This window comes from Coregonus lavaretus (assembly GCF_964263955.1).
Source record: "Coregonus lavaretus genome assembly, chromosome: 1".
In the NCBI taxonomy this organism is placed as follows: Eukaryota; Metazoa; Chordata; class Actinopteri; order Salmoniformes; family Salmonidae; genus Coregonus; species Coregonus lavaretus.
In genome coordinates, this window is record NC_139988.1 from 53,610,156 (window position 1) to 53,632,409 (window position 22,254).

The 22,254-nt window shown below is 44.6% G+C and overlaps 1 protein-coding gene across 1 annotated transcript; it reads right to left on the reverse strand.

The window, feature by feature from the left end:
* Positions 1-232: 232 nt before the first annotated feature.
* LOC311128859 (suppressor of cytokine signaling 5-like) lies at positions 233-21,580 on the reverse strand. The gene is made up of 2 exons (XM_084161077.1): positions 21,319-21,580; positions 233-3,479 (listed from the first exon to the last, which is right to left on the reverse strand). The coding sequence occupies exon 2, from the start codon at positions 3,461-3,463 to the stop codon at positions 1,760-1,762; it is 1,704 nt and encodes a 567-aa protein (XP_084017203.1). The 5' UTR covers positions 3,464-3,479; positions 21,319-21,580; the 3' UTR covers positions 233-1,759.
* Between the last annotated feature and the right edge of the window lie 674 nt (positions 21,581-22,254).

The following is a 22,254-nucleotide window of genomic DNA, read 5'->3' on the forward strand; positions in this document are numbered from 1 at the left end:
TTGGAGTCATTGCAGCTAAAGGTGGCACAACCAGTTATTGAGTGTAAGGGGGCAATTACTTTTTCACACAGGGGAATTGGGTGTTGCATAACTTTGTTTATGAAATAAATATGTAATTGTTGTGTTATTTGTTCACTTATGTTCCCTTTATCTAATATTAGGTTTTGGTTGAAGATCTGATAACATTCAGTATCACAAATATGCAAAAGCTGAGAAAATTAGAAAAGGGGCAAATACTTTTTCATAGCACTGTATACACACATACACCCCCATGCAATGAACAAAGTAGAGCTTTTAGTCATCACTCACTGGGCTCAATCGTTGACCTAACAATGGGCACGAATGATAATAAGTTAACCCTGAGAACACAGAGGATGCCACAGTGTGACACCATGAAGGCAGAACGCAGGTCCAGAAACAAACCAGACCAAGTTAAAGTGCCTGTTCTGTTGCCAGTTTGAGCCACTGACAGACGTGAGAAAACAACAAACAGGACAAATATTGTTAGTATTGTTCCATTAGAAGAACCACACTCCTGTGCCAACACAGTAGTGGTGGGAGACAATGATTATGCTTCGAGAAATCACAGTGAGGATATCTAAAAGCCCAGGAGTCGCTGTAACCACACACACACACACAATCCTGTGTATCCCTATAGGTGTACGGAAGCAGGATGTAGTAGCAGCACCTTTGGACATGGCCGCGTTCCGCATTGCCCTTGGGGTGAAGACCTACAGGAAAGCACCTCTAAACAGCACCTTTGGACATGGCCGCGTTCCGCATTGCCCTTGGGGTGAAGACCTACAGCACAGCACCTCTAAACTACACCTTTGGACATGGCCGCGTTCCGCATTGCCCTTGGGGTGAAGACCTACAGGAAAGCACCTCTAAACAGCACCTTTGGACATGGCCGCGTTCCGCATTGCCCTTGGGGTGAAGACCTACAGGACAGCACCTCTAAACAGCACCTTTGGACATGGCCGCGTTCCGCATTGCCCTTGGGGTGAAGACCTACAGCACAGCACCTCTAAACAGCACCTTTGGACATGGCCGCATTCCGCATTTCCCTTGGGCTGAAGACCTACAGGACAGCACCTCTTTTATTTTAGACATAGGCCTACTCAATGATGCATGATGATGTCTGGGTGTGTGTCTGTATGACACTGTCCACCAAACGGGCCCTAACGTACTGCAGTAGGAGTTGTAGTCGTAGCAACCCCCCCTTCCAGGAGAGCGATGATTAACCTTACACCTGAGGCCTAACGATGCCCGCCAGGCAGTATAGTCGCTTGATCAAGCAAATGGAAAAGAAGGAAGGTTAGAAAGTATGAGTGAACTGTACAACATAGCTAACTAGCTAATAGCTAGCTAACCATGTGAGCCTAGATAGAGACTGGGGGGATGAGGGGGGGCATGCAGGCAGCTCATGCTGTGAGATCAGGCAGACAGAATGAAAGAGGAGCGAGAGAGACAAAGTATGAAGGCTTGTGCTCTCCCTTCCAGAACCTGTTCAACATTAAAAACATGTGCTTGCCAGACAGCATTATACTGAATATAATCATACATATGTATCCCAAGTGATGTAAATGATAACTAAAACAAAGAGATTAGAATGAATCTTGGATAGCTCACTTCACCTAACTCCTCTTCTCCTGTTTCCCCTCCCTGCCTGACTGAGTAGTGCTATGTTCATTCAGTGTGGCCTCTCCCGATTGGCAGGGATTTTTCTGTTTCGACTCCGTCCGCGGCACACAGGCCGCTATTTGACCTTGAGTGGCGGCTCCCTCTCCAGCCAGCGCACGCGCACTTTCTGTTTGTAGTGATACTCCTTGAGGAAGTCCTGCAGGGCCGGGGGCAGCGGCAGGGCGCCGATGCCGTCGTACGTGGTCTGGCGGCAGATGGCGGCGCGGGCCAGGTGCTGCAAGCCGAAGGGGAAGGTCCGGTGGAGCTGCGCCGTGAGCAGCGGCTCAAAGAACATGCAGGCGCTGGGGTCTTTGTAGTGCTCCAGCAGGCCCGTGACGGTGGATGAGTGGAACACGCAGGGGTCATGGGCGTCGAAGCTGAAGTTGTGGTTCCACTGCTCGATGCGGGCGTGCAGCGAGCGGTTGTAGCGACGGAAGCTGACCGAGAACAGGTAGTCCTCCTGGGCCGAGTCGCGCAACAGGAAGGTGCCCTCGGGCCGGCCGTCCAGCAGCGCCTCTGCCTCGTAGCGGTCCATCACGCCCCAGTAGCAGGGCAGCGCAGTGATCTGTAGCAGGTCCGGCACCAGGCAGTGGATGTAGTCGATCTGGGTGTGCACCTTCCAGGGCCCAGGCTGGTTCCGGTTCAGATGGCCATCCCCGGACGCGTGCCGCTGCTTAGGCCTCCGGGCCTGCAGGCAGAGGGTGGTGGAGTCCTCCTCCGAGTCGCAGTCAGCCAGCTGGGCTGTAGCCCCTCCGAGCACCTGCACCGACGAGCCCAACGACCCAGCCACCCCTCCTGAGCAGCTGGCCGTTGTGCCCCGGGCCTCCCCAGAGGCCTCTGCAATGCCGGGGGCCATCTTTGGTCCCAGTTTGTACAGAGAGGAGCACTGCGCCAAGGCCTCCAAGGTGTGGATCTGGGCGTTGGGTGGGGGGTCCACTCCCTCCTCAATGCTGAGCCTGCGACGTTCGCGCAGACGCTCCTCCTCGTCCTCGGGGGAGGGGTGGGCCGGGTCAAAGGCGTCTAGCAGAGCCGTGGAGGAATGCGGGCTGATGGGCGCTGTGTGCTGCTTAATCAGGTGCCACTTGTTGGCCAGGTCCGAGCCCTGTGGGAAGGGACAGGTCTCCAGCATCAGCTCTGTGAGGTGGATCTTGCGCTTGGAGATGGTTGGGGTTTGGGAGGAGAGCGAGCGGCGGCGGGGGGGCAGGGGGAGACACAGGCCCACTGTGTCGCTAAGCCGCTGGCGCAGGGAGCGGACGCTCAGACTGCGCCCCCCGTCTCCAGAGTCATCCATCTCCTGGATGGAGCTGACCCCGTAGCGACGCTCCCTTTGCCCAGCGGCCCTGTGTGTGCATCCCGACCGCCTGTCTGTATCCATGGAGCTCTGGGTCTTAGTAGAACATGAGTGTTTTTTCTTGCCCCCCCAAGGTGCATGGCGCGAGTACGAGTCTCTCCGGGCCATAGGGACTCCCCCAGGAACCCCCCTCGCTTCCTCACTGTCTTTTCTGTCTATGGTTCTCTCTACTATCTGGGGGATGTCCGACACACAGTTGTGACGTCGTCCTCCAGTAACCATGGGAAGCGGCAAGAGGCTTCGGGACAGGCTGGAGGCCCGAGATGCCTGGGCCTCGCCTGAAGTGCCTCCCCGTCCCAGGTCCACCACACAGTGCATACTGTCCACCTCCACCACGCTGTTCTCTGTACTGGGTCCCGCGCCGTCGCTGTGGAAGAGGGTCTGGCATCGGCTCCTCAGGTTGCTCCACATCCTGCCCACTTTCTCCATAGATAGTGACCAAGCCCTGCCAGACATGGATAGATATCAGATTAGACCAATCGTAGGGTACAGGAATCTCACACAATCCATGACCTACATTACTATACAATTGCAGAATGAAACATAAAAAACCCTTAACATTTTGTTAGGCCTAGACAATGCAGCAATTCTGCTAATTCAATGGTAGTGATCCTCGAGACAAAAGCCGGGTGTGGGGGGAAATTGGGTGATTCTTGCGTGTGTGTGTGTGTATGATAAAGTGTGTGTGTGTGTATGAGAGAGCGAGCGGGTAGTTGGAGTAGTACAGTGAGTGAGGAGTTGCCAGGCAGACATGCAGAGACACAAGGCCATGGCTATAAATGAACCCAGGGATCTGCCTGCTCCCAGCTGATCTGCTGGTATGTACTGTATTACAGAGCCAGTCTGGACCTGACCAAGAACTTTCCCTGTCACAAAAGTGTAGACAGCAGACAGAAAGCCAGCCCACACACACAAACCAATTAAATCAGTGTGCATGAGTTATACTAGGTTCTTGAGAGCAGTAACCCCAAACTGCCTCCAAAATAGTTTGCTTCTCCAAGATCATGTTTAGGCTAATAGAATCAACTTGTGGCAGGCAGCTCTCTTCCCTCCTTATCAAAGGTAATGGATATGTTTAACATTACATTTCCTTCAACTGAACCCATTGATTGACTTTAAACCTCTAGTAGTGGGAGATCTCGTCTGCTCTCCAAACTGCCATGTTGTACTCCCTGTCTCCCTCCCACATTTGCTGAGATAACATAGTTGCCCCAGTTACATAACATAGTTGGCCCAGTTAGATGAGCCAAGCAGAGCAGGCTCTACAGTCTGTCCTAGCGTCAATAACTAGGCCTAGCTAGCTACAACAGTGAAATACACAGAGTGAAACCTCTGTTTCAATAGACATACAGGGATCAGTTGCAACTGAGGTAAAGGGCAACTATACCACTTTTCAACCTCATTTTCATTATCTCCAGCGCAATGCTAGTGTCTACATGTGTGAAAACGGCACATTTCTACATTTTGTAGAAAAAAAATACATGAAAAAAATGTTTCTACCGAATGAAATCAAGATTTCTAACAATACTTTTTTAAAACCTGCTACGAGTTTCTAGCCAAAGGGAGGGTATTTTCTTGCTCCCCACGTCACAGCGAATCTCAGTGTTTGAAAATCACAGTTTTTCTTACTTTTAATCCTACCCTGTGATGTCACAGAATCATTTTTTAAGACCTGATCATAGAGAAACATAATTTTCACATACACTGAGTGTACAAAACATTAGGAACACTTGCTCTTTCTATGATCCCTTATTGATGTCACCTGTTAAATCCACTTCAAATCAGTGTAGATGAAGGGGAGGAGACAGGTTAAAGAATGATTTTTAAGCCTTGAGACATGGATTGTGTGTGTGCCATTCTCTCTCAGCTCCATGGCAAAACGTATAGAATTCCAGAACATTAGCTTTAAACTTCAACATTTTCTTTCAGCTCCTTGGTAGGATGTGTGGAATTGCAGGAGATTAGCTTTGAAACTTCTAAATGTTCTCTCCGCTGCCAAGATAATATTTTTTACTTATTCTTTGGTCTGTGTTTTTTCACCGCTCAACCCTTATCGTGGGTCACAACTCAAAAGACACCTCAACTGGTGGGTCACGAAGCGAACCCCTGATCTAAAACGCAGCATAACTCATAAGGCTGCTCATGGAAGGCTAAAGGCGCCAGCATGCTTCAGTTCGGCTGTCACCTAGACAAACTGAGTGTGCTCGCATGCGCCCTAAAAAGACATTTGCTTGAAAAAAAACCTGGCAATATTACCCCGGGACAGTAGAGGACGTAATTGCCATCTACGGCCAAACAAGGAAGTGACGACACACCCAAACAAGGAAGGCACCCGCGGGAGAATAAAATAGTGTACACAGAGACACACTTGACTGGCGAGGAAATTAAATTTGTGCGAATTGCCCAGGATCTACTAGATTTGATGTACACCACATGACCAAAAGTATGTGGACACCTGCTAGTCGAACATCTCATTCCAAAATCATGGGCATTAATATGTAGTTGGTCCCCCCTTTACTGCAATAACAACCTCCACTCTTCTGGGAAGGCTTTCCACTAGATGTTGGAACATTGCTGTGGGGATTTGCTTCCATTCAGCCACAAGAGCATTAGTGAGGTCAGGCACTGATTTTGGGCGATTAGGCCTGGCTCACAGTCGGCGTTCCAATTCATCCCAAAGGTGTTTGATGGGGTTGAGGTCAGGGCTCTGTGCAGGCCAGTCAAGTTCTTCCACACTGATCGACAAAACTTTTCTGTATGGACCTCGCTTTGTGCACAGGGACATTATTATGCTGAAACAGGAAAGGGCCTTCCCCAAGCTGTTTCCACAAAGTTGGAAGCACAGAATTGTCTAGAATGTCATTGTATGCTGTAGCGTCAAGATTTCCCTTCACTGGAACTAAGGGGCCTAGCCGAACAATGAAAAACAGCCTCAGACCATATTCCTCCTCCACCAAACTTGGCACTATGCATTGGGGCAGGTAGCCTTCTCCTGGCATCCGCCATACCCAGATTTGTCCGTCGGACTGCCAGATGGTGAAGCGTGATTCATCACTCCAAAGTGCAAATTTGTGCACCAAATCTTTGAGAAATAAGCTTTTTGTGCATATGGAAAATGTCTGGGATCTTTTATTTTCTCTCATGAAACATGGGACCAACACTTTACATGTTGAATTTATATTTTTGTTCGGTATATATGCATTGAGGTTGTCTGATGCTTTAAGCTTACTTTTTGATATAATAAGATAGCCAGAAGAAAAAAAAACTCCCTCTCTCCTGAAGTTGCCGGTAATAGGCTACACAAGGAGTCGGCAACCTTTCTCATGTGAAATGCCAATTTATCTGACAATTTCTAACTATCTGTGTGCCAGTTATGGTTTTCATATTTCATTTATAATAATTTCTTCATCTCAAAATCATTGTCATGTGGTTAATCAAAATTCTATCCAAATCTAAATTAAAATTATACAAACCTCAAAAGTAACTTCTATTGCCATCTATGTAAAAATAGCCTACATAAGGCCAACAAATAAAAACATTGCAGCCTGCAGGTAGAACATATCCTGATAAAAATAAATATCCTATAAATGACATTGACTACACATGGCCTGTCTGCAACAAACTTAAAACATTGTATCAACTATTAACTTGGGTCTGGCCCTAAGCTTGAGCTAGCGAAGTTGCAACATTGTATAAAATATTCTGTGCCCTCAAGAGTTTCCCGTGCCAGTGAACTCTGGACAGATACAGCTGTAGGCTATTTGTGCAAGGGATAAGAAGCAGTGCTTGACTTGGGCAGGAGCTCACTGGAGCTGAGTACCGACACCTCAAATTTTCTAGTGCTTGAGCTCCTGTTCCTCTTTTAGAATATTAGCTCAAAAGTATTGTGGCGCTACTGCACCTAAATGTGACTTGTTTCAGGAAACGGTGTAATTCGCGCATCACTACTTCACAGGAGAAAACTTTTTTTGTGCCTTGATAACAAACTTCTATGCCATCTGTAAATACGAATTAAATTGTTAAATTACGAGCCTAGTTGGTTTAGCCACAGAAAAAGACAGCAACCTTCCCGCTAGCCATGATTGGCTGAGATGAGTGGGCTGGACATGCCGAGAGATGAGTTTGGATTGGTCTGCCATGTAGCACGCTTCTGTCTATTTGAGCTGGTCAGTATGTGTAGGTAATCTTGTCTAACGTGGCTTTTGAAAAAATATCACGTAGCAGAACTGCATAAGTGTTGCTCTCCACTTTCTGGAGGACCGAGTTTTGAAATTTACATTTTTCATTTACATTTTCATCATTTTGCAGACGCTCTTATCCAGAGCGACTTACAGTTAGTGAGTGCATACATTTTTTTATTTCATACTGGTCCCCCGTGGGAAACGAACCCACAACCCTGGCGTTGCAAACGCCATGCTCTACCAACTGAGTTACATGGGACTACATCAGAGGAATTAGAGTATGATAGCTAAGGAGATGGAGAAAACACCTGTCTCCAGATTACATCTTCAAACTAAGGGCAAACATGGCATCTGTGACAGTGAGGGAGAAGCGTTCATCCATGTATACGGGTAAGGTAGTCTAGCTAGCTACATTTTCAGTTATTATACGTTTCTAATTTTGTCAAAGTTGTTTTGATTTCAAGTTAAAGTGTGCTGTTAGCTAGCTAGCTAACGTTACGTGTATGATCTGTGTAGTAATATTATTCGTATCTCAGTCATTTGCTTTGCTAGTTATAGCCTAATGTTAACTAGCTAACATTGAACCTGGTTGGTTCGCTACCTGCAGATCAGTGTTGCCAACTTAGCCAACTTGAGTTTTCAGACCCCGCTTCAAAAAAGCGACTAGCGACAAATCTAGCGACTTTTTCTGGTGTTATTGGAGACTCTGACGAGCAACGGGTGCTTTGTTACCCCCGTCCCAAAGCACTCACAGGCGGCCCAGTCCTCGCGCAGCAGTCCCTCCAGGCTGCTGTCAGAGCAGGAGATGTTCACCCCTCCGCGTCCAGACTGCAAATGAATCGCGCATGCGGGAAGCTGCCGCTGGCTGATCCCGCCCTGGCCAACATTATTCCTCTCTCCTACAGCGTCCATCACAATTACATGCGCATCGCCAATTATGCAAATTAGTCAATGACGTCATTTAGCGACTTCTAGCGACTTTTAGGACAGCCAATAGCTACTTTCCTTACTGAAGAGTTGGCAATACTGCTGCAGATTCATGCAGGGTAGTAACGTCATGAGTTGGGATTATGGTTAATTGTTTAGCTAGCTAGCTACATGTCTTAACAAAAGACTCCACTATGCAAGTATCCATTTCAATAGAATGTTCATGATGATGTCACTGCAACAGCTGTTGATAGACGTAGCTGGTAAATTCGCTCTGGCTATCTACTCCGACTTCAGAGCACTCTCGTCAGTGTGCAGAATAACTGACGCATTTACGAACGCTCAACACCCGTTGAATATGGCCGGTGTCAGTAAACGTTGGCAAAAAAGCGTAATTAAATTGTTGCCAGCAGCACAGTTGCAGTCACCAGTGCTCTGGATAACATAAAAACAGCCTAACCAGCTCTGATAGGGCGAGTAAAATGGTCAGAGTGAGCTGTTCTCTCATTTGTGTCTGGAAGTAGCTAGCCAACGTTAGCCAGTTAGCTTGGGTGCTTGACTGCTGTTAGGTCAGCTAGCTGACGTTACGTGTATGATCTGTGTAGTAATATTAGGTTTAGGTTTAATATAAAGAGTACCAGTACCCAAATTGAGCACTGAAACCAATTTCAGTCCAAGTCAAGCACTGATAAGAAGTAATCAGGTAGGCCTTTTTATGACGTTTCCACTGGATCCGAGCATTCAAGTTTTTCCTTTCACGCCGAGTGGTTATCGAAAGGGAGAGAACTGGAAATATTTTTCAAATATATTGAGGAACTATTGTCATTCTCAATGGATGTAAAAACAGACTTTGTTTGCTTGCTGTTTGAGGTGAAGAAAACATTACTTTGAGAAGCTCCACAGCTCATTAGTAGTGGTGCATTAAGCCAATCAGAAATACTAATCAGATCCCCAAATGGGCACATTTATATGCCTTTTCTACATTGTAGAATAATAGTGAAGACATCAAAACTATGAAATACCACATATGGAATCATGTAGTAACCAAGAAAGTGTTAAACAAATCAAAATATATATATTTGAGATTCTTCAAATAGCCACCCTTTGCCTTGATGACAGCTTTGCACACTCTTGCCATTCTCTCAACCAGCTTCAGCTGGAATGCTTTTCCAACAGCCCTGAAGGAGTTCCCACATATGCTGAGCACTTGTTGGCTGCTTTTCCTTCACTCTGCCGTCTGACTCATCCCAAACCATCTCAATTGGGTTGAGGTCAGGGGATTGTGGAGGCCAGGTCATCTGATGCAGCACTCCATCACTCTCCTTCTTGGTAAAATAGCCCTTACACAGCCTGGAGGTGTGTTGGGTCATTGTCCTGTTGAAAAACAAATGATAGTCCCACTGAGCCCAAACCAGATGGGATGGCGTATCGCTGCAGAATGCTGTGGTAGCCATGCTGGTTAAGTGTGCCTTGAATTCTAAATAAATCACAGACAGTGTCACCAGCAAAGCACCCCCACACCATAACACCTCCTCCTCCATTCCTTACGGTGGGAACTACACATGCGGAGATCATCCCTTCACCCACACCGCGTCTCACAAAGACACGGCGGTTGGAACCAAAAATCTCCAATTTGGACTCCAGACCAAAGGACAAATTTCCACCGGTCTAATGTACATTGCTCGTGTTTCTTGGCCCAACAGGTCTCTTCTTCTTATTGGTGTCCTTTAGTAGTGGTTTCTTTGCAGCAATTCGACCATGAAGGCCTGATTCACACAGTCCCCTCTGAACAGTTGATGTTGAGATGTGTCTGTGACTTGAACTCTGTGAAGCATTTATTTGGGCTGCAATTTATGAGGCTGGTAACTCTAATGAACTTATCCTCTGCAGCAGAGGTAACTCTGGCTCTTCCATTCCTGTGGCGGTCCTCATGAGAGCCAATTTCATCATAGCGCTTGTTGGTTTTTGCGACTGCACTTGAAGAAATTGACTGACCTTCATGTTTTAAAGTAATGATGTACTGTCATTTCGATTAGCTTATTTGAGCTGTTCTTGCCATAATATGGACCATCTTCTGTATACCCCCCTACCTTGTCACAACACAACTGATTGGCTCAAACGCATTAAGGAAAGAAATTCCACACATTTTTGAGAAGGCACACCTGTTAATTTAAATGCATTCCAGGTGACTACCTCATGAAGCTGGTTGAGAGAATGCCAAGAGTGTGCAAAGCTGTCAACAAGGCAAAGGGTGGCTTTTTGATTTGTTTAACACTTTTTTGGTTACTACATGATTCCATGTGTGTTATTTCATAGTTTTGATGTCTTAACTATTATTCTACAATGTAGAAAATAGTAAAAATAAAGCAAGCACGATAGCTACATTTATCTGTCTTTGATTAGAATTATTTTTTTCCTCAGATGAGTTTATTGAAATATTTCCAGCCACAGCAGCGAAAGAGAAAGGGGGAGCAGGGACAAGTGTGTCAGGTAACGTTAACTTGGCTAGCTAACGTCAAATCAGCCTGAATTAAATGAAACTTTATTTAGTTAGCTAACTCTTTAAAAGCTGTTGTTTTTATAACAAGTATATGGCTTACTTTACTAGACAGAGAAGAGGCAGAATCCCGGGAGTGAGGTAGGGATGCATAAGGGACAGAATGGAGCAGAGGAGAGTGTCAGGAGGGGAGATGGAAGGAGAAAAGGAGAGAGGAGAGCAGAGAGGAGGAGTAGATAAAAGCAGAGGAGAGGAGGAGAGAGGAGTAAGGCCAAGTGCGCACCACCGGCAATCCGGATGGGACCCGAAGTGGCTTATAATTGACAGACTGAAGCCGTGGCTATATAATACGCCACATGGTTATTCAAATGTCCTTTAAATTAGGCTAAGGGCAAAAGATGTTTGTGCATATTTAGTCTGTACTAGTCTACAGCATTATGTGTTTATTTCTGAGCCAACTCCACCAGGACCTCGCTGACCCAATGGGTCTGGGCGCATTCAACATCAAGGAGGAGGAGGAGAGAGGGAGAGGCCAGGTGGAGAAGACTAAGACCAGGGAGCAGTTCTGGGCTCGGTTCAGAGAGGAGGTAAAAACATTTGTTTTCAAATGCTGTGATGAAACCAATGTTACATCATGTGTTTTGGACAAACTATAACAAACAGCTATTAATCACTTATTTTCTGTTTTGTACTGTAATTAGGTCATGGATCCATATCTTGTTGGCCTCCAGGACAGCCTAGACCGGAGGTTCCAACACCTGGAGATTCTGGGGGCCTTCAGTGTGTTGGGCCCTCAGGCTGCATTCTCTATTGAGAGGATAAACACCTTCAACGTGACCCTCCTCTCCAGGCAGTTCTTGCAAGCGCCAGAGGCTGCTGTGCTGCAAGAGTGGCCCTCTTACAAGCAACATGTGCTAGTTGGAGCATTCAAGGTATGGCATGAGTGTGACAATCTTTTGAAGAGAACATTTTAGGCCAGTGTTGCCCAACCCTTTTTCCTGTTAAACTACCACTCTGTTGGCTCTTCTTTAAAATGTTGTACATCTTTTTGTTTTTCATGCATTTTAGGGGTTGGACCAGCTGACGGCAATGACAAAGCTGGCCTCGCAGTTTGAAGAGTGGGGGCAGTCTACCCCTACCTTAGCCAGCTGGCAGAAATTGCACTAACTATACCAGTGTCTTCTGTTAATTGTGAGAGGGACTTCTCTGCAATGAAACGAGTAAGAACATTTAAATGTGAAAGTAGATCCTCTTTGTCCCTCTCCCTTCTCTTATTATTATCATTATTATTATTATCATCATAATCTCTGTTATTGCAGGTCAAAACAGACTTGAGGAACAGACTGCAGGGAGAGCATCTAGCCGCCTGCATGCGGCTCTCCATCAACGGCCCCCCATCAAGGAGCTCAATTACAGGAGGGCGTTGGAAATCTTTTTCCAAAAGCCCAGAAGAATAAAAGTGGTCTGACAAAGGCTGTAAACCATGTCAGAACTAGGTTTTTTGTCAGATCCTGGAAAGAGATTTCCAACGCCCTGAACATGAATGAGTGGCCTCTAATTCATGTACAGTCAAATGTTCCTCTTAATTTTGTCAAGATCACATTTTTTATTTCAGAAAGGAGGTCTCTGTTGTTTCTTTAGATAGCTGCAGCACTCAATCTTCAATTGCATCCCGTATACTATAATAATTTTACCAAAACGTCATTGAGCTCATTTCTGGGGGTGGAAATTATATTTTAGATGGTTTGAGTTTTTTCCTTTTAAAAAGTCACCAGAACCAAGCTTTACAGTACTTATATTTTGTCAGAGGAAACACTGATATGCACGAACTGTACCAAACTGTTTCGTTTGAGAAGCATGCGGCCGCCTTAAATAGTGAGAGGGAGGAAGGAACGAGCGTTTCAAAACAGCCAAGAATGGAGCAGTGTGACATCACTCACTCACTTAATCTAGTGTTACAGTCAGTCTCCCGTCCCCGAGTAACACCTCGATCAAACCGACAGCGTCACTGCATCAATGCTGCGTAATAAATTCTGCAGTCAAACTTCATTACAGTGCATTAGGAAAGTATTCAGACCCCTTGACTTTTTCCACATTTTGTTACGTTACAGCCATATTTTAAAATGGATTCAATTATTTGTTCCCATCAATCTACACACAATACCCCATAATGACAAAACGAAAACAGGTTTAGAAAATGTTTGCACATTTATTAAAAATAAAAAACAGAAATACCTTATTTACATAAGTATATTATCTGCTTTGATTAATGTTCTTGTGAAGTCCAAGATGAACTCCTTTCTCTCAGTTGTGAAGGGGGTTTTTGCCAGACAGGAGGCCAGGGTCTGTGTTCTTGTTTGGACTGAAAAAATAAAAATAAAGAACAATGGTTACATTTGGTAAATTAAGAATTTTCAGGTTGAGTTCAATAGCAGGCCTACAGTAGATCTCAAGCTTTGAAGCTAAGCACACACTCTCCTGAAGATTTTCAAACAATGATTGTTAACTAAAAAAGTCACTAAATAGGTCTGTGACTTGCTGCTTTTGTAATTCCTAACTTGTCACTTGTTTTGATAGCCAAAGTGACGTTGTGGAGCTAACTTGTTAGCTAGCTAACATTTCCTCAGCTAAGTTAGCTAGCAAGCCTAAATGACGTGATGGAGCTGAAGTGACAACGTGGGAAGCGTGCCAGCCTAATGTTAGCTAGCTAGCTAACTTGCCACTATGTAGATACAGACAAAAATGTAATTGTCAAGAACAGATATTAGCTAGCTAGAGCAAACCTACTAGCTAGCTAAAGCATCAGAATGCTTACCTGGTCCACAAGCCCCTCTTTTTATTTCGGAGTGACCTCAGGTGCTCCACCGCTGTTTGATGCCATATGTAGTCGATTGAATGCTGACAGACTTGCAGAAAAGTACTCCTCCATCCTCGTACAGTTCAGATGTAAACAACCTGGCCCTGTCCATTATTCTGGTCGCTAAGTGTTTATGCCTCAGCTCCTCTGCTGTAAATCAGGGCATTTTTTGCTAGATCCTTCTCTCCTCAGACAGCTGTCATTCACTCACCGTGCTGTATGCACCCTGCACCTCTCACACAGGGGAGGGGCTACACATCTGGCTACACTTTTCGGTGATTCAAATACATAAATGAAAACAGAGGAAAATAAGTAAATTCTACAAGTACATTTAACTTTGCTATCAGTTGGCCGCTTATTTTTAGCTTTAGAATCCTATGCATTCTATTTGAAATTCTTCAGATTTTTGGCAAAATTCTGCGTGCGCAGATTACGTGCATGTCTGGTTATGATAAGGCATTTGCAATTACACGAAACTATCCATCACGGTTGTCATGAGCCTTATGGAAAAACTCACTATCTTATAAAAAGTGTACGGTTAAAATTACTTAAATATTTTGTCCAGCTTTGACACACTTGATATAAGGATTAAGGCTAATCCAATTCAAACAGCAAAGTCATTCACTTACACACCTTAGGTTCTGATACGCACAGACATTCCCCCACACAGTAGTTTCAGACAGGGGTGGCCTCTACTACCTCCATTATAACAGTCCCACGCACAGCTGTCCCACCAAGGCAAGCGTCATCCCACTCACAGCAAGACTAACTATGAACATACTGTACGTGCATGGCTAATCTTTTGTGTGAGCTAATTGATGCAGAGTACTCGGCTTGAACGTATAGTTCAATTCCATTCACAGACTGACTGGGAACAGTTTTCTGAATTAGGCCTTTCACACACACAAGCAAGGTGGTGGTGAAATAAATGACTCTAGTTCACTGGACAATGCAGCTTTCAGAAAATGCACTTAATAGGAGAAAGGTGCATGAGAATTAGCATAACATTTGTTATTTTCTTTTGTTCACACCCTCCTTTTCCTTTCGTATTTCCCTCCATATGGACTGGTTGGTAATGTGAAGTAATATCAAAACCATCTAAAAGGAGGCCATGTTTTTCCATGTGGGTTGGCGGATTTGATCCTTACGAAGGCTAATCACGTCCACGAAAACAAACAAAGAGAAAAGTTAGTTTACAAGAGAAGAGCATTCGAGGATTTACTTTCCAAAACCAGCTTTAAATTGTGCCCAAGAATAGCTAACCCATGTGGTGTTTTACACAGAAATAGATATTGTGATTGTGCAACTTCAACAGTGGTTATGTTGGGCCGGTGACGAATCTGAATTTTGGTGAGCGCCTGCCCGCACTGCCTGGCACATAGCCTACATTTGATTGAGATTTAAAGGCTACGTTTTCCAAAACATCAGAAGGACAACAGCCCATCCATTCTTGCAACATATCAGAGGTGTAACATGTAACATGGGGTGTTTCAGAATGATAAGGCGGTAGGCACTAGGATATGGGATGTAGCATAGGCTACATGCACTGCCACAATGCTGTAATGCGGTAGAATAGTTTTCCAGGCCTATAAGCTACTGTGGTTAGGCCGTCCATCCTGTGTCCTCATTAGCATGGCTGCATTCTGATTAGGCATCAAAGGGACTTGGGGGAGCGTTCCAAATGCAGCACCCAAAATAATTTGGCAGATGTGAATCTGGTATAGAAAGAACACTAGTAGACAAGTAGTAGGCCTACAGTGCATTCGGAAAGTATTCAGACCTCTTCACTTTTTCCAAATTTTGTTAAGTTACAGCCTTATTCTAAAATGGATTAAATTGTTTTGTTCTCCTCATCAATCTACACACAATACCCCATAATGACAAAGCAAAAACAGGTTTTTAGAAATTTCTGCAAATTTAAAAATAAAAAACTGAAATAAAACATTTACATAACTATTCAGACCCTTTACTCAGTACTTTGCTGAAGCACCTTTGGCAGCGACTACAGCCTTGAGTTGTCTTGGGTATGACGCTACAAGCTTGGCACACCTGTATTTGGGGAGTTTCTCCCATTCTTCTCTGCAGATCCTCTCAAGCTCTGTCAGGTTGGATGGGGAGCGTCGGTGCACAGCTATTTTCAGGTCTCTCCAGAGACGTTCCATCGGGTTCAAGTCCGGGCTCTGGCTGGGCCACTCAAGGACATTCATAGACTTGTCCCAAAGCCACTCCTGAGTTGTCTTGGCTGTGTGCTTAGGGTCGTTCTCCTGTTGGAAGGTGACCCTTCGCCCCAGTCTGAGGTCCTGGAGCAGGTTTTCATCAAGGATCTCTGTACTTTGCTCCGTTCAGCTTTCCCTCGATCCTGACTAGTCTCCTAGTCCCTGCCTGCTGAAAAACATCCCCACAGCATGATGCTGCCACCACCATGCTTCACCGTAGGGATGGCGCCAGGTTTCCTCCTGACGTGACGCTTGGCATTCAGGCCAAAGAGTTCAATCTTGGTTTCATCAGACCAGAGAATCTTGTTTCTCATGGTCTGAGAGTCCTTTAGGTGCCTTTTGGCAAACTCCAAGCATGCTTTTATGTGCCTTTTACTGAGGAGTGGCTTCCGTCTGGCCACTCCACAACAAAGGCCTGATTGGTGGAGTGCTGCAGAGATGGTTGTCCTTCTGGAAGGTTCTCCAATCTCCACAGAGGAACTCTGGTGCTTTGCCATTATGGGGTATTGTGTGTAGATTGATGAGGGAAAAAAATAAATTGTATCCATTTTAGAATATGGCTGTAACGTAACAAAATGTGGAAAAAGTCAAGGGGTCTGAATACTTTCCAAATGCACTGTATATGCACACCTCCCTGTGCAGCATCTCAGTGCATTCAATGCAAAGCTACGAAGACAAGCCTAAGTCGTGCAAGAGACAGATGAGAAAGTTAGAGAGGGTTGCAGAGATCAACCTATTGGAGAGGTGACGACAAACTGACAACAATCAACACCACAACAAACACCCTCTTAAAACAACTAATACTGCAGCAATCTGCAATTCCAGCTTTGCCAAATGTAATTGAGAACCCCAATTTCACATAATACACACCAACAACAGCCCATATAAGACCATTATGGATGGGTCATGTTACTTCAGATATAGCAGTAAGCAGGCATACAAATTTGCCAGCCAACCAGCATCCAGGACCGAAACTGCCCATTGAATAATGTGCCAATAATGTGCCTTTCAGTGATGTCTGACCGATCTTGACCTGTGCTACAATTAGTGTAGATAGGCTATCAAATAAATAAATGAACAAAGCTAGAAGTAATTATTAATATCAGTCAAAGTGCGTCTAGCAAGTGGGGCCTAACAGATGCTATGGTAGTGCACTGTGCTGATCTAGTTACTACAATTTACTACACGTATCATCAACTAGCCTAAACTGACAATAAGTGCAACTCTAGCCCATAGAAAACCCTGGCTGCATTAAAACAGGACTGGGCTACTTCTGCTTCTCAACAGCCTAACACACCAATTCTCTGGGGATCCTATTGATCTAAGAGAGGGTTGGAGAGTGGACAAGATTAAGGGAGGAAGCCTTCACTCTACCCAGACCAGAGTAAATTAGATATTTGTGGTTGAGAAGCAAAAAGAATGGTGTGTGGGATGGCCGAGAGCCATGGAGGGTCTGTTCTGTTCAAGGCACTCACATAAGACCTTTCGGTTTTCCATCATTTCCATCTAGCCAGACAAGGGGCTAATAATAAAAGGCTAGTTAGGCCTACTTGTTTCTCCAGAGTTATGAGAAAGGCTTAAAATCAGATGCATCTATAGTGGGCATCCTATGTGGGCATTTCAAGTGCTCAATCATGATGCAGTAGGCCTAGGGCTGGGCGATATGGACAAAATATCATATCACAATATTTGTCAAATCTTATGTTTTTGAATAATAAATGTTCTAAATATGCTTTCTGAGTAGTTCATGGCCCTAGGGTTGCAACACATAAATAAGTGATTTCAATGGGGCTTTCTCCATTTATACTGTTCAATCCAACTCAACAAAAATAATTCAGCATTTGCATAAATTTTATTTTCATTTATCATTTCCACACTGTGCCACGCAGCATGATATGGGCAAAAAAAATCTAGGCCTAGTTAATTGGTGAACTGTTGGAACCATGAAAATATAATGATTATTCTAATTCTATAGTTGGAATATAGTGGGCAGCACCTAGAATACATTGTTGTTTGACATGACAATGAATGAATAAGCCATTGAGGAATTATTGACAGGGTAGGAACCAAAGTGTTGGTCAGTGTTTCCAGGTGACCCTAATTAGATGTTACATGACATGTAGATAAGCATGTCATGTAACATGCTTATCTACATGACGTATCTTACGTCATGTAGCTAGATAGCTAGCCAACATATTCATACTTCGCCTATTCCTCTCCGATAAGATAACGTTGCACAAACATGCTCATCTAGGCCTACATCAGCACTGGTACCAGGCAGTATTAGCTAACTAGCTACCTTTGCTCTGACTCTTAGTACATTTAGCAAGCTAGCCAGCTAACTAGCGATTAGCATTAGTGGCAAAAAATATATTTTAGCAACACCACATCACCAAGGACTTTTCATGGACCAACAACACCACCACTCGTCAAGAGGGCGCAACAGCGTCTCTACTTCTTCAGACGACTGAATAAATCTGGCATGCCACCCCCGGTCCTCGCCAAATACTACCGCTAAACCATCGAGAGCGTCCTCACCGGTTGCATCTCGGCCTGGTACAGGAATTACTCTGTCCATGACCACAAGGCCCTCCAGCGGGTGGTGAAGAAGGCTGATACATCACTGGGACTGTGCTTCCACCCATCCAGGACATCTAAACGGTGCCTGAGGAAGGCACACAGCATCATCAAGTACCCCTTGCTAAGAAAAGACAAACTAGCAAACAATAGTTTGCAGACAGTAAGATACACAAACAAATAGTGTAATTATAGAACGCTTGTGGAAAGCAGCATGTCACCAACATTGTTGCATCCATCTTACCATGCAGAGTGAACGGCAAGAAAGTGCTTGTGACTCCGTGGTTGAACAACTGCTCTCTCCTTGGTGTGGATAGCGGCATGCAGCAGCAGCAGGAGGAGAGCAATGACTCAAGTAGCAAACGGCGTAAACTATAAAAACTGATATTATACGAGTTGCTTATCACATTTAACAAACCAAACATTGAAATATCGTTATAGAAGGTGAAGTAAAAACAAACCGGGTCCGTGCATCAATATACCGCCCAGCCCTAAGTAGGCCTAAATTGGTCAACCCTCCTCCTGGTTCCAGGAGAGCTACCTGGTATGCAGGCTTTCGCTACAGCCCTGCTGAAATAGCCTAGCCTACACCTAATTCTGCTACTCATCAGGACCTTCATTTGCTGAATCGGGTGCATTAGAGTAGGGAGAGTAGGGTTGGAGCAAAGCCTGCATACCCAGTCACTCTCCAGTCTGAGGAAGATTGGTCACCCCTGCATTACAGTAATGCGTAGGTCTACATGTCTCATACAACATTTAAATTATGAAAACAAATTAGCCTTGACAAAGCCAACATGTCTAAATCTTATTCACGGACTTCTCCTCAGCCTTTAATATAGTGCAACCACACTTGCTACTTAAAAGCCTTTGTGACCTAAATGTCAACTCGGACCTAGTGCTGTGGATCCGAAAGTCCCTGAGGGAACCCCAGAGGGTCAGTGTTAAAGGCACCGTAGTCCAGGGCTATACAGTGCGGCCATTTTACTTGCATTTGCACCTAAAAATAGATGTGTGCGAACTGAAAAAGTCAAGTATGAGCACATGTGCGAGGTGTGATTTTATTAGCCCATTCTCAGCCTATTGAGTCCACTGGCCCCACTCTCACAGAACTACCCTACCCCTTGACCCCTTTCTCGCCTCTCTCTCCAGATGAAATCCTGCGACTAATGACGTCTGGCCGCCCGACCCCATCCCCTCCTCCAGACCATCTCTGGAGACCTCCCATTCCTAACTTCCCTCATCAACTCATCCCTGACCACTGGCTGTGTCCCTCTGACTAAACAATGACCAGAGTCGCAAATATGTGGACGATATGACTCTGGTTGCTTGCCTGGAGGGCAAGTCTAGCTCAAGCTACTCCCAGTTCATTGACTGCCTTGTGACAATAGCTTCATTGACCTTAATGTCACCCAGACTAAAGAATTGTGTCTTGGAGGTAAGCTGGGGAATTTCGGCATGTCACTATGAAAGCCCAGGACGTGTACAAAGTCACACATTTTAAATACTTGTGGACAATTTTAGACCACAAACTTAACCTGGAGGTAAACAATTACCTAATTTACAAAAAGGCAGTGTCTTCCTACTTAAGAAGCTAAGACGTTTTAAAGCAAGCAAACACACACACCGACTTTGGTTTACAGATCCCTGATCAAGAGTGTTCTGACTTTCACCAGCTCCTCCTGGTATGGGAACTTCTCAGTCAGGAAGAGGAGTAAACTGGCACAAGTCATCAATCAGGTCAGCAAAAGTAGGCAGGAAACAGCCACAATTCCAATAAGTGTACAGACAGAACATCGCCAGGAAAGCACTCCAGGTCTTCAACAACAAAGCCCACCTACTGCACGCAATACTGCTGTCAGGTCGGAGACTAAAGGTGCCACTCGCAAGGAAGAATGGCCTAATGAAATCCTTTATCACCTCTGCCGTGACAATCCTAAATAAGACTGATTAACTGACATTTAAATGTTTAATGTGTATGTTTAATGTCCGGTTTATCATTTTACTGTAGGCCAGAGTGCCAAAGACATCTCCATTCTGTGCAAACTTAATGGACAATAAAATTGTCTTAAATAATATGCCAGTATAGCCTTGGGATAGGCTAGCCCTACATTAATCAGTCGCATGACAATGACAACGTGGAAGACAAACCTGGGACACAGATAAGGAAACAATTAGCAAGGCTATTCTTCTTGGATTGAGTCCATTCATTGTTATTATATAAGGACGAAGTTAAATACTTCATAATTACATTAATTAGAATATGGTGCATGCACAGAACGACAACAGCTATAACGTTACTATAATTTGGACCATTCATTGCATTGGTGAGGTAGCTAGCTAGGCTATAACCTAGCTAACTTTAACTACCAACATTACTGCTGAATATTTTCAAGACAATATTCATGAGTTAGATTGAGAGATTAGTATTGGACATGCTAATATTTAGGCAATAAACTAATATTTTAGCATTGCATGCGAGATAGAAGAGATAGGGCCATTTAAAACGATGTAGTAGTGCCAAATCGAGGCCTATCCTCGGTCAAGACAGCACTAGTAGCTAGCTAACTCAACTAAGCTAAACTAGCTAGCCAGCTGCTACTACTACCACTGGACATTGACAATAGTTAGCATTACATCATGACCTGTAAGGATCTGTCTAATGCGAATTGGTTTTAGACATGTGGGGGAGTTGTGATAATATACATCGCTAGATCAATGGTTACGTTAACGCCATTATGCAAAAAACCTTCACCGACAGATCATCCCCCCTCTTCCCAAAAAAACGCTGTATTTCGCAAATAATGGTGGCTAGCTAACTAGCTGGCATGATGCTAATGTGAGCTTCAACATCGAGTTGGTCTGCTTGCATGCTAGCTAGCTAGTTAATTAGTTAGCTAGCATGAACAAATCTGACACGAAATTACACAGACAGACGTATCTACACAATACAGTTATCTAGCGATAGAAACTAGCTAAATAGCTAACATGTATTCGGTAATTAATCATGGTTATAAGTATTCTCAACTTACCCTTTTGTCTTTTATAACCACTACTCAGCAGCTCTCTTTGTCTGCAAAAAATGGCTATAAGTCAGGCACATACCCCCTTGAGCTCCACGGTGTCGACGAAACACAAAAACGTATGCGGCCAGTTTTCAATTTCATTCCGAATGGTCTTTCTAATCAAATATCTAAGACAATGTATATGTTAATTAAAAATTATAAAATGTATCTTGGCCGACACTTCTATTCGGCCGTGGTGGTCGTTCCTGTTAACGCCGAGAAAAGAAGAGGCGTTCAGTAGCTTGCAGGCGGGTAGAGAATGGCAAGTTTGGAACTCCAATGAGTAAAGGCAGAACCGGAGAGAGCTTCAGATGGTGGATAGGGAAAGTCCATGCTAGTGGCCTAGCATGACAGGCACTGCATATCGCCAATGACAGTAGAGTAGACGATCAAGTGGCCTGTTGGCAACAACTTGGAAACGTGGAGACTGAAGAGGATGCTGTGGGCACTGGGTGCCTCGGTTGATTCGCGTCAATTAGCTCGAGTTTGTATATTAATTTTAATTGTAAAAAATCTTACATTTTCAATCCGGCGTCGTTTTGTGTATCAGTTCATAAACCATGTGCCATCGAATCGGTACATCGAAAATCTCTTCCCAACTATTTTGCAATCTACTTAAATGATTAACCTTCATTACTAATTGTTGTCAAGTGTAAGTAGTTCTGATGAGTATATTTCAGTGGTCATGTCCTAATGTTTAACTTTGTTTTATGTAATTGACTATTTGAACCCACCTTAGCATACATTGTTGAGCACAGTGCTCATTCCAGTAGGCATCTGTCATAATGTTTCAAGCAGACCACCATAGTCCCTGTGCCCAAGAACACTAAGGTAACCTGCCTAAATGACTAACGACCCCTAGCACTCACGTCTGTAGCCATGAAGTGCTTTGAAAGGCTGGTC

Bases quoted from the DNA above. Each gene is read 5' to 3' on its own strand.
- LOC311128859 (XM_084161077.1), bottom strand. From the start codon at position 3,463: ATGGAGAAAGTGGGCAGGATGTGGAGCAACCTGAGGAGCCGATGCCAG.